Below are 12,803 nucleotides of genomic sequence, written 5' to 3'. Positions count from 1 at the left end.
CTCAAACCATGTTGCCCCGGTGAGCAGCCTAGCCGCCAAATTCTGCACCAGCTGCCATTTCTGAACTGTCTTCAGAGGCACCCCTACATATAACGCATTGCCGTAATCTAACCTAGAGGTTACCAGAGCATAGACAACAAAAGTTAGGCTATCCCTGTCCAGATAGGGGCGCAGCTAGGCCACCAGCCAAAGCTGATAGAAGGCACTCTGCACCACTGAGGCCGCCAGAGCCTCAAGTGACAGCAAAGGACCCACTCCTTCAAGAGCAGGCAACTTCCCAGCCATCTGGTCTAGGGAACCACCCACCAACAGTGCCTCAGTCTTATCTAGATTGAGCTTCACTTTGTTGGCTCCCATCCATGTTTACTATTAAAATATGCAACATAGTTATTATTAAATTATGCATTAGTTTTTAAAAATCAGTCTATCTTCGATGGGATTAGACAAATCCATGGAGGCCAAGTCTGTTAACCAATGCTAGTCATAATGGTTCAGTGCAGTGTTGCCCAATCAGGTTTCTCCAGCTGTTTGGAACTACAAGCCTTGTCAGCCGCTGCCAGCTCGGGCTTGTTGACTGCTGTGAGAAATAAGTGCTGACTAGCTCAGCAGGGCTCTTCTGTTCTCAAGTATTTTCTGAAAAATCTGTCTTAAGAGGCAAGACACAAAAGGCATTATATGTCAGAATCCCTATATGTCTCTTCCCTACATAAGAACCCCAGAAACCTGTCGCTTGAGAGAGAGATCAGTCAAGTGCTGTTCTAACATGTGCCTAACTTATACTTACTCTCCACAAACATAATCACACCAAGTTGTTTATTACAAGAAAGAAAGCATATGGAGATCAATTTTCACAGTAGAACTAATGCATTCTCATTCCTGATCTAAATAAAGACCCTAATCTGTGGTAAAGCAAAAGTGACTGAGCGTATTATGGGTTATGCATTCAGAAGTTAGAGATAAAAGCAGAGCTATACATTTCTCCAGTTCTAGTTAGAGCAGTCCTACAATGGAGCAAATAACTGGCGATTGGGACCTAATTTAGTAGAAATCAAGGCCTCTATGCTTTATGAGACTTAGGCTATCTACAACAAGCGCTTAGGCGATTTAAACATTACCCCCTTCTTGGTCCGATGTCCAATCTGGATTAATGTTAATGAATACTCGACACATTTCAACATTTCTAAACTATTTGTACATTTCAGCCATGATAGTATGGAACACGTAGAAAATGCAGCATCTGGAAGTGGACCCACCTCAAGGGGTCGGTCAGCAGTGACCCGGAGGCACAAATTTGACTTAGCTGCTCGGACGCTGCTAGCCCGTGCTGGTAGGTGTTTGAAAATATTTTCCAACACCCTTTTCTTTTCATCCCTGCTGAAGAGGGCATGTACTCTGTAGCACAGAACTTTAAATGTGTTCTGCTAGCCTTGTATGTGTCAGTGTGTATGTTAACATTTTCATATGTGTGTGTATAATATACCAGTTTCTAATCTTGTCAGAATTGTGTGGTTAAGAAACAGAACCCAGAGTGGGACTTACGTAGAAATGATGAAGATTTTTGGTGGCTGATAAGTTTTGTGTGACAATGTAAATTGAGGTGCCATCAACCCAAACTGTTGGGGCTAGGGAAGGAAGCCCTGCTTTTGGAGTCAGGGGACCAAGTATAGTCCTTATATTTGCCCCTGCTCCCCCATCTGAGTGAATGACATCTATTCTTTGGGGCCTGGTGGTGCTGGTGTTGGCCAGTGAATGAGAGTAGCACAGTGTGTCTCACTTTGAAGAGTGAATGACATCTCTCCTAAGAGGTCCTGCAGTTTAAGTGTCCTTATTCATCACAGCACCCATTTTGCTAAGTTGCAGCTTTGACCATAGCTAGCATGTACTGCTACTACTAACCCGCAAAACAAACTGTGTGCTTGTTTTCTCTCTCTCTGATTTAAGCGGGATTGTACCGCTCTGTACAGGCACACAGGAATCAGAGCCGGAGAGAAGGGATCTCCTTGCCACAAGACCCTGGAGCATTGTATGACTTCAACTTGGATGAGGAGTTAGAAATTGACTTGGATGATGAAGCCATGGAAGCCATGTTTGGGCAGGATCTTGCCAGTGATAATGACATTCTAGGAATGTGGATCCCGGAGGTATTGGATTGGCCTACCTGGGTGTGTGTGATTGCAGCTGGGGCTGCTTTGCTTATTACTTGCTTTCTAGGAAATGAAATAACATTATGCATTACCTAAGCAATTGTTTTATTAACATTATTGCTGCTAACCCTTATTTGGATGGTTCCAGGCTCTTAACAGCACAAGTGAATATTGTCATGTAGTTCTCATTGGTACATTTCATGTGAAACAGTTTCTCTTTACTTTGACTGCTTTCCTATTTGCCAACTGTCTTTTCTGCAAATTAAGTCACTTGACATTTTAAAGGAAAAACAGGCAAGCTGTAAAAAAATTTTTTTAGACAGCTTCATGATTTCATTCATCAGAGATGATGAGTGGCTAATATTCCCCTACATCAGGGGTGGGAAAACTCTGGCCTGTAGGCCCAAGTAGCACCCCTGCCCCCAGGCAGGCCATTTTGGCTATGCACACCTACCCCACACCTGATGTCACGTTTGATGTCAGCTGTGGGGCGGGTGAAGTCATGGCTGGGACAAACGGGGGCTTGAAATCATCCAAACACGGCCAAGAATCAGCCTCAAAGAGCAGCCCCAAACATCAGCTGGAATTGGCTACATTGGAACAGTACTTTTCTTTTTTTAAAAAAATAATGATATCCAACCTGGTATGCTCCAGATGGTTTGGACTACAGCTCCCACTGAATTCATCCAGCGTGGTTACCCTTAACAACTGGAGGCCAGCACTGGGGAAGGCTGTTGTAGAACTTTTATTTTGAACAGAATGACGGTTATGCAAGAGCTCTCCAGTGTGAGAGAAATTCATTGAAGATTCTACCTTGTTTAATGCTTTGGGAATATGCTAAAATGCTTCTAGTTACAATATCCTGTATAGTTTCAATGCAACAGTTGCTGCTTAAAGCGCTTCTCAGATTGAGATGATCATTGTGCGCTTTGATGTTTTCACAGCAGTGTTCATATATGTTTTGCTGCCTCTTCAAGTAAGCAGGTGTCTTTGGCTTAACATCTTGCTGAAGGTGCTGAAAACTATAGGCTTTAGACTCTTAAAGATTTCCAGTGCTATGGTTGAGTAGTGAAGACATAATTGGCCTTACTTTGAATTAGGATCTAACAAATGCACCCAAATTTATTAGGCTGTAGCTCAGTGGTAGAGCACTTGCTTTGCATGCAGAAGGTCCCGGGTTCAATCCTTGACATATCCAGGTAGGGTGGGAAGAGACCTCCTGCCTGAATCCCTAAAGAGCCACTGTCAGTCAGTGTAGACAATACTGAGACAGATGGACTAGTGGGTCTGACTTTCTCTGTTCTGGTGCTCTCTGATCACTTTCAAGGAAAAGTAAATAGTGCAGTAGTGTCTGTAGAATGATGAGGCTTTTGAGCCAATGTGCACATTACACAGAATGAGGTGGCAAACTAGACTGCCTCAAATTTCAGGGAGGTGGCCTCAGGTATTTGAATGCTCTATGCTTATAGTAAATTAGTTCATCAGGAAGAAAGATGCTAAACTTTTCTTCCTTGTGAGTTAATTTACTAAGTGAAGGAAGCTTTTTATGGACCACCCTTCCCCCAGAAATATGACCCTGCAGTTGTAGTGGTACAGTCCAGAATTCTACCACCATCTACATCCTCATTTTGCCTAAATGTATAGAGCAGTTCTTACTTTAGGCTTTTCCTTTCAATTGCAAGAGCTAGAGAAAAAAAGTATTTTTCCTGCTAATATTAGGGTGAATTTGTTTGTTCAATAAAACCAGCAATCCTTCCTGTTTTCTCCCCGCACCTTTTCCTTAAGAGTTCCTCATAAAATAAACTGAAAGCAAACTAATTTGTAAAACCTATTTGCACAGCTTTGCAAAGTATGCAGAGCATGTGAATTAAGCATCTGTAGGCCATTTTTTAAACCTCAAGAAACTTGGGGTTTATAGGCAGAAAATTAGACTCTTGATTTTTAGACTTTGAACTTTTGGCATGAATTTTTCTTTGGCCCTGTCAAAGAAAGGTTCATGCCATTAGGTTGCCAATAAAGTATGAACTGCTAACTTTAATATATTTGAAGTTGTTCATCTACAGCTGCCTTTGCCAGCCTAGTGCCCTCTAGTTTTTTTTGGTCCACAACTTCCATCATCCCCGACTATTGGCCATCCTGGTTGGGACTTATTGGAGTTGTAATCCAAAACATCTGAAGGGCACCTATGCAAAGGTTGACCTATGACAATCCACTGTATTTCCAGGTTTTTTTTATTGCCTCCATAATAAGCTGCAACTGAGAACTGCTGAGTCAGCTGTGGTTATGACAGTCCATTAAAATACAATAGAAATACTAGATTTTTCTGTGTGTACATGATTATAACTGCATGATTACACTGTGCAGCATGTTTGCGAATCTGAAGACAGAGAAGAAGTGGTAGTATGTGAGTTGTGTGAATCCAGCGTGGTCAGCTTCAATCAACACATGAAAAGAAACCACCCTGGCTGTGGGCGCAGTGCAAACCGGCAGGGCTACCGCAGCAATGGCTCCTATGTGGATGGATGGTTTGGTGGCGAATGTGGAAGTGGGAATCCCTATTACCTCTTGTGTGGCAGCTGCCGAGAAAAATACTTGACCTTGAAGAGCAAGTCTAAGACATCTTCCTCGGAAAGGTACCAAAGACTGTGTAGCCTGTGATGCCCTTTGCTGGAAAAAAAGAAAGAAAGGAAAGGAAAAAGGAAGCACTTATCATAAAAGAGCTGAACTTCATGAGCCAATATGGTACAGTAACTAGAGTGTTGGGTTGGATACTGAAAGCTTGGTTTAAAATCCTTGCATGGCCAGAAAGCTCCATTGGGTAGCCTTGGGCAAGTCAAGTCTCATCCTAACCCCTGTCACAGGGTCCTCCTGACATCATTAGAAGGGTACAGCTCAGAAGCAGAGCATATCCTCTGAATGGCAAAGGTGCTGGGTCCAATCCCCAGCAACCCTAGTGTGAGACCTTCAAAAGCCGCTGCCAGTCAGAGTAGACCATCCAATATTGTTTACAAATTGTCTAAGACCTTGGATAGCTGCTGCCAATTAGGTTAGGATTGTCGTTGGACTCAAACTCCCATCAGCCCCAGTCAGCACAATGGAGAATGATGGAAGTTGTAATCCAGCAACATCTGGAGGAGATAGCATCTAACCCTTGCTAGAGCAGAGATGGAGAAATATTTTTGGACTCCAAATCCCTTTGGCCCCAGTCAACATGGCTGATGATCTGGAATGATCAGAACTGGAGTCCAAAACATCTGGAAGGCCATGAATTTTCTGTCCAGAAGTAGAGACTATTCAGCTAGGTGGGGCCAGTGGTTTGACTTGATATAAGGGTGCCTCCATATGGAGGAAGGTTAGAAATACACAAGCATCAAGACTTATTGGCAGTCCTGTTTGTTCCAGACTTTCAAATGTGAGCTGCTAATGAAGTCCTGTGTAACTTCTTTGCATGAGGGAGAAGAATAAAATTGTCACATTTTAAAATAACTTATGAAATCAAATATTAGACTGTTAAGATAATGTTTTCAAAATAAGCGTTTCATTCTGATGCTTTATACAGAGTTTGGGTTTCAATGCCTGACACAAAATCACATACAGACTCTCAGTTCTTTGGCCCAGCTATTGCTTGGAACTTGGAACTGGAAAATTCTGGGGTGCATCTCGAAAGATATTGTGGTGCATCTTTGATAAGACTGTTGAAAAATTGAAGAGGAATCTATATTTCATCAAAATGATTGTTTCTTCCCAGACAAGTTATCTATAATTCAATTTTCACAAACCTGGGGTTGGGAGCCTCTGACCTTCCAGATGTTGACCAGCTCCCATCAGCCCCAGCTAGCCAACAACACCTGGAAGGCCACATGTTCCGCACCCCTTTCTTAATATTATTTATTCATTTAGTTCAGAAAAGTTATTAATCACTTGATTTTTTTGAAAGAGAAAACACTCAAAGCCTTTTACAAAAAAACAACAACAAGAAAATCAAGAAAAGACTACAATACTTAAAAAAAACAAAAAGATGGGGTGTTCGATTTAACAGCAGATTGTTGTTTTTTCTTTTTGGTGCAGATATAAAGGACAGGCACCTGACCTGATAGGCAAGCAAGACAGTGTCTATGAAGGTACTTCTTTATGTAGGTCTTTTCAGATGACACCAGTGCATAGTTCAGGTTTTGCTTTAAAATAGTATACCTAACTGCAATTTACTTATCTCATGCTAGAAGACTGGGACATGTTGGATGTTGACGAGGATGAAAAGCTGACGGGTGAAGAGGAATTTGAACTGTTGGCTGGACCCCTTGGGTTGAATGATCGCCGTATTGTACCTGAGCCTGTTCAGTTCCCGGATAGTGATCCACTGGGAGCCTCAGTTGCCATGGTCACAGCCACCAATAGTATGGAGGAAACACTGATGCAAATAGGTAAACTTTACATAGATAAATAATTGCCTTGCACTGTTTTCTTGGTCGTTACCCTGAACATACTCACTGTGAAATTGCAGCCGAATTTATTGGCTTCATCTATTTTTAGATGGTGGTACTATTACTTTGGAATAGATGTTTTTTCATAGCTTCCTCCTGTGTCATCAAAAGCTAGGAAAACGTCAAAACCACTTATTCCCATCGCCCTCCCCCCTTTAAGGAGCTGCAAGGAATGTGGTATTGGGAAAGGAAAGCATGAGAGTAGAGATGAGTAAAAGCAGAAGGGGGTTTTTTTGGTACATAAGATGATGTAAGGGACATCCTCTGAAGAAATCATAGGTATGTTGTTGACTCAGTGAGTGGAGTTACTCAGCTACCTCTTCCGTGCAAAAACAATGCTGGCTTGAACCAAAGGACCACTTAGTCCACCGTTTTGTTTCCAACTGTAGTCAGTGGGATGATGAATGATATACAGATATCAGTGCAGTTCTCCCATCAGTTGAGGTGAGGTAGATGGAAACGGGAGAGAGAGGGTTTTGAACTGCCCAGCATTAACTTCAGCATGAGAGATGACCCATTGTGTTTATCTTGTGCAGTTTCTGCCACTCGAGTCCTTGGGGAAAGTGCAGGTTAACCTTCTGAATTAGGTCTCACACTTGCAACTGCCGTCACTTTTAAAAAACATTTAAACATTGAGGAGTTAACTTTTTATTTAAAATGTTCAAGGTGACTTGCAAAAATTATTTGGATATAAATTTGCACATGCTGCAATGCTTCCTTTTCTTGTCACTCCTTGAATTCAAGGTTGCCATGGCTCCATAGAAAAAAGTTCTTCTGGCAGAATTACTCTGGGAGAACAAGCTGCTGCTCTGGTAAATCCACACGACCGTGTTATGGCTTTAAGAAGGGTGACGGCGGCAGCTCAAGTCCTCTTGGCAAGAACAATGGTCATGAGAGCCCTCTCACTCCTTTCTGTCAGGTTTGTCAAGCTCTAGAGGACCTGATTTGAACAATGACCCTGTGATTGTTAGCTTGTGGTGTTATCTGAGACAAAATCCAAAGCAAAATAGAAACTAAGCAACTTTTGAATATGGTAAAAAATCTGCTAGGTAACACAAGGAGAGTAGGGCTAATTCCCATCTTGGTGCAAGCTTTCCAAAGTAGCCACGTGTTAATTTCAAAGCAAGTTTTTCCCCTCTAGATAATTCCTTTTCTTTACCAACAAGAAAAAATTCTGAACACTGGCAATCTCTCCGTGTCTCAGGGATACCTAGCATGGTACCACCCAAATGTTGTGAACTATAACTCCTATTATCCCTGACAATTTGCCAAGCTGACTGGGGCTGAGGAGAGTTGTTCAAAACATCTTGAAAGTGCCACATTGGCTACCCCTCATATTGCTCTATCCAGTGGTCCAAATTTGGGGACACTCTCCATTCACAGTCTATTGAAACAAAGGAAAATTTGACCAGGGGGCAGGGCTACTAGGAGGCACCTCCCACTTCTAGGGCTCATGTTCTCCTGCATCCACAGCAAACAGATGTAGATTGCCAGTGTCCTTTCCTTCCTTTTCCCTGGTCCTGATTGCAGACATAATGATGGTATGCTGCTCTGACACTGACTTTCTGAGGACTGACTTAATATTCTCCTTGACAGAAGAACAATAACTTGTACTCTTTATCCTAAACTCGGTTTAGAGACAGTTACAGATAGGTAGCCGTGTTGGTCTGCCATAGTCAAAACAAAAAAAAAATTTTTCCTTCCAGTAGCACCTTAAAGACCAACTAAGTTAGTTCTTGGTATGAGCTTTCGTGTGCATGCACACTTCTTCAGATACACAGTATCTGAAGAAGTGTATCTGAAGAAGTGTGCATGCACACGAAAACTCATACCAAGAACTAACTTAGTTGGTCTTTAAGGTGCTACTGGAAGGAAAAAAATTTTTTTTGTTTCGGTTTAGAGACATAAGGGCTGCTTTGTACTGTGTCAGACCAACTCGCTCAATATTGTGTACCCTGACTAGCAGCAGTTCTCCAGGGTTTGAGTCAGGGAACATTTCTAGCCCAACCTGGAGGTTGATTCTCTACCATTGAGCTGCAGTCCTTTGGTTTTTTATGACCACTGCAATGTATAATAGATGCCTTGAAATGTGAATGCTGTGTTTGTGTGGGGTGTCAGTAGGCAGAAAAAACTTACCTTTTTTCCCTCAACAGTGGGTCTAGTTGCAGTCTTGCAGCTGGGCTTGAGTCCTTGGGCTTAACCGATATCCGAACCTTGGTCCGACTGATGTGCCTGGCTGCAGCAGGGAGAGCAGGCCTCTCCACAAGTCCCTGTACTGTATCCGGTTCCTCCGAGAGATCTCGAGGAGTGCATAGCAAAATGAGCAAGCCCATTTCCTGCTTGGCCTATCTGAGCACAGCTGTTGGTTGTTTAGCTTCAAATACCCCAAGTGCTGCAAAACTGCTGGTTCAACTGTGTACCCAGGTAGGATCAGCCATCCTTCTGCTCTGGGTTTTTATTTTCTGGTGCTAAATCTATTCTTTCTGAAGTTATCCCAAGAAATGGCATATAAAAATTGCTTTTTTAAAAAGAAAATCTCTGAAATATTGCGTATTTCCAAGGGAAATGGGGTTTAGGAGATTCGGTGCAACGCGTAGAAGTGAGCAATCCTCTTTTGGTATATTACCATACCCAGTTTCTCCCACTCCTCTGACTTTGGCATTGAGTGCTGTTGTTATAAAACTTTGAGCAAGTTGGGTTAGTTTTCATGCAGTGTGCTCTACTTGGCAAGGTACATGGACTACCCATTATGTCACATTAGTAGTGATAACTAACATACTTAACAATAACCTCATAACACCAGACAAAATGAGAATTTTGAAAATGGGCATCTGGTATAAAAGGAGCATGGTGTGCTTATGCATTGCAGAGTGACTACTTTTAAATTGAACATTATTTGACTCACAAAGTCCATAATACCTTTAAACTCTGGAACCAATAAGGTAATGAACAATCTTGCTTTCTGTGACAGTGAAGTATATGGCTGGAGAGCATGTGGCACAGGGCTTAGTCCCCCCCCCCAAACATTTGAGGTCACTTCTCTTAACTTTGAAAGTTCATCCAGTCTAGTTCTCCTCCAAAGATAAACATGGAAGAGCAATCCATTGCTGTATTCACACATAACAGTAAGACTTACTGGCTAATCGTGGTTTATCTGGAACAGGCCTTGTAGTGGTGCATGCTGGCTGATTGCTTCCACATTACTCCTGCTTCTGTGAGTGGGATAAACACACCTGGAAGCCTTGTTTTCCCACTGTATCTAAAGCAAGGGCTATGGTTGGTTTCTCCCTAACTACCGATGAACAACCACCAGCAATGTGATCAGGCAACATGTATCAACACACTACTCATTGCAGGTAAACCAGGTCTGACTTGTTGCATGTGAATGCTGACATGTAAATACTCCCCCCACACACACTTTGTCCCTAAATTAACAGATACTGTTAATGGCCTTTGGCCTAATATGTAGCAATATCATCTCCTTAATAGACACAGCTTAATAACTAGAATTATATCTACCTTTTAGGCATCTGCATTTATTTGAAAAAATCTGTACAGTTGAAATGATGTGTATAATTGAAAATACTTATATTGGCTGTTAGAGTGTTTTGTTCATTTCTTGTTTTTTAGAACTTGATTTCCGCAGCAACTGGTGTCAATTTGACTACAGTGGATGATCCAGTGCAACGAAAATTCCTGCCAAGCTTTCTGCGAGGAATAGCAGAAGAGAATAAGCTTGTAACATCACCCAACTTTATTGTGACTCAAGCGTTAGTAGCCTTGTTGGCAGACAAGGGGGCCAAACTGAGGCCAAATTATGATAAAACAGAAGTTGAAAAGAAAGGTATTTATTCTTAACAGGGCATCATTTTAAGTACAGGCACCAGAAATGAGAGCTCACTAGTGTTTCTCACCATTTCATGGGTAGACAAAGGTTGAGAATATTTTTTTGTTTTTGTATTATGGCATTTGCTTTCCTCTGTTGTTGTTGGCTGCTTTGCCTTTCCTTTTTGGAAGGAAAAGTAAGCTACAGCCACATGAAATGAAACATTCTTGACCTATTGAAATGAGTGGTAATATGGCTATGGATTTCTTTTCTAAAACTGTAAAAATCAGTTAGTTGGACCCAGAGTTAAGCATGCATAACTAAAACCTGTCTTCCCAAACTCCTCACCATAGAACCCTGCCTCTTGGAAAATTCCCATAAAGGGCGGAGGACCCTATTAAGTGGAATGAGCTGTTGTGCTGCAGTGGTGGGGGTCTCCAAAAAATGGCAGAGGCACCTTAAGCAATTGGCAGTGTTGTACCTGCACTGGCTGTATTTGGGTCCTGCAAATCTGGTCATTGCATCTCAAAAGGGATATTATACAGCCATGGAGTGGCAACCAAAATGGTTGGGGATTGGAACAACTTTCCTATGAGGGAAGGTTATGTTGGGGGATTTTCAGTTTAGGAAAATTTAGATTCTCATACTGTTAGAATCCAGGACAGGCAGAAGGAATTCCTTCTTCAAAAAGTGCACAGTTAAACTGTGGAATTTGCATCCTCAAGCTGTAGTGATGCAGCTTGGATGGCTTTAAAAGTGGTTTAGACAAATTCAGGGAGGAGAAGGCTATCAATGGTTGCTAGTCACGATGCTTGTGTATTACTTCCATGCCTCTGTATACCTTGTGGGGGGACAACGCTGGAAGGAGAAAGTTTATTGTCCTCATAGCCTGCTTGTAGGCTACCCATAAGAATGGTCATTGTGGGAAAGGGGATATTGGACTAGAAAGGCCTTGGGCCTGGTTAAGCGGGTCTCTTCCAGTGCAAAATTGCCATTGCAATGCAACACGATGTTGAGCACACAGTGCTCTAACATACTGCGAGAAAGGGGAGTGTGTATGGTGTTGAATGCGCTCTAGCAACGTTCTTGGGGAAACAGGTGGAGAAGACATACCAGTTTTGTGCTGAGTGAAGGAGTGGGGATACATGAAAACTTGAGTTTTTTTCAGCTCCTTGGAGATTTCAGATGTGTGGGCTGGGTCCTCCTTCCATTCTTGTTTTGTGGGTAATAATGTTCAACCTTATCTGTTCTTGTCACTCATCCAGACATCATCTCATTGTTTTGTCTAAGCAGGTATAATTGCCCATTTGTATGCCCATCCTTCCTATGATCCTTCTACTGTAGGCCCTCTGGAGCTGGCTAATGCACTAGCAGCTTGCTGCCTTTCTTCAAGGTTGTCCTCGCAACATAGGCAGTGGGCTGCTCAGCAGCTTGTCCGAACTCTTGCAGCTCAAGATCGAGATAATCAAACCAGCCCACAGACCCTTGCAGATATGGGTGGGGATCTGCGCAAATGCTCCTTCATCAAGCTGGAGGCTCACCAGAACAGGGTAATAATCCTTTCAGAATATCTACATCACTGTTTTTTAAATGGCATTTCTCCAAGAAGTGCTTGTTAAACTACTGTCTTGTGCAGTAAGCATGGGACTTGTTCTCATGGCACAGCTGTAGATTGGTACAGCGGAGCTCCCATCGGCCCCAGCATCATATGGCCATTGCTGGCTGGGGGCTGATGGGAGTTGTAGTCTGAAACATCTGGAGGCTGACAAAGGCTGCATTAGAGAATTGCATGTTACTTGTATTTTGAAGTACAAATGTTTAAATGCTTGCCTTGTAACTTCGCAATTATTATTGTCGTTTGCTGTAGGTAATGACGTGTGTGTGGTGCAACAAAAAAGGGCTATTAGCAACAAGTGGCAATGATGGAACAATTCGGGTGTGGAATGTTACGAAGAAGCAGTACTCATTGCAACAAACATGTGTGTTCAACAAATTGTAAGTGATCCTTTGAGATTTTAGATTCAGTCAGCTTAATGTGCCAGCTTTGTAGGTAAAATATTAGCTAGGAGAGTTATCAAGGGCCTATTCAAATGCATGTTTTGTAAATTCTATTTTCTACATGCTTAATGCAACTTCATTTCCTCTATCCCATTTTATTAATCTATATTAATACTATTGCTTGCTAAACATGAGTTGTGTGTGTTCTTTTAATGTCAGCCATTTTGCTTTGATTTCCCGTAATGCTTATATACATTGTAACCATGACAAACAGCCTTGTTCAGATGCATTCAAGTCTGCCTGCTGATTCCCAAAGGCATAGGATATTCCTTGCAACCAGCTTCTCCCCTGCAC

At 42.2% G+C, this 12,803-nt stretch overlaps 1 protein-coding gene across 50 annotated transcripts in view; it reads left to right on the top strand.

Moving 5' to 3' along the window:
* HERC1 (HECT and RLD domain containing E3 ubiquitin protein ligase family member 1) overlaps positions 1 to 12,803 on the top strand; it is a 110,206-nt gene that overhangs the window by 67,852 nt on the left and 29,551 nt on the right. For 9 of the 50 annotated variants that reach the window (XM_083586040.1, XM_083586038.1, XM_083586039.1 and 6 more), the window contains 10 exons: positions 1,203 to 1,327; positions 1,942 to 2,141; positions 4,509 to 4,777; positions 6,213 to 6,265; positions 6,365 to 6,565; positions 7,370 to 7,544; positions 8,779 to 9,049; positions 10,256 to 10,469; positions 11,796 to 12,001; positions 12,319 to 12,446. In XM_083586040.1, the coding sequence (XP_083442166.1) occupies positions 1,203 to 1,327; positions 1,942 to 2,141; positions 4,509 to 4,777; positions 6,213 to 6,265; positions 6,365 to 6,565; positions 7,370 to 7,544; positions 8,779 to 9,049; positions 10,256 to 10,469; positions 11,796 to 12,001; positions 12,319 to 12,446 (1,842 nt within the window). Of the gene's footprint in view, positions 1 to 1,202; positions 1,328 to 1,941; positions 2,163 to 4,508; positions 4,778 to 6,212; positions 6,278 to 6,364; positions 6,566 to 7,369; positions 7,545 to 8,778; positions 9,050 to 10,255; positions 10,470 to 11,741; positions 12,002 to 12,318; positions 12,447 to 12,803 lie in introns of all 50 variants that reach the window. The other 41 variants (XM_083586041.1, XM_083586029.1, XM_083586032.1 and 38 more) reach the window with 14 other exon arrangements.

Source organism: Podarcis filfolensis, assembly GCF_964270895.1.
Source record: "Podarcis filfolensis genome assembly, chromosome: 14".
NCBI lineage: Eukaryota > Metazoa > Chordata > Lepidosauria > Squamata > Lacertidae > Podarcis > Podarcis filfolensis.
The sequence above is the reverse complement of the archived record's forward strand: the minus strand, read 5'-3'. Positions and strand labels throughout refer to the sequence as shown.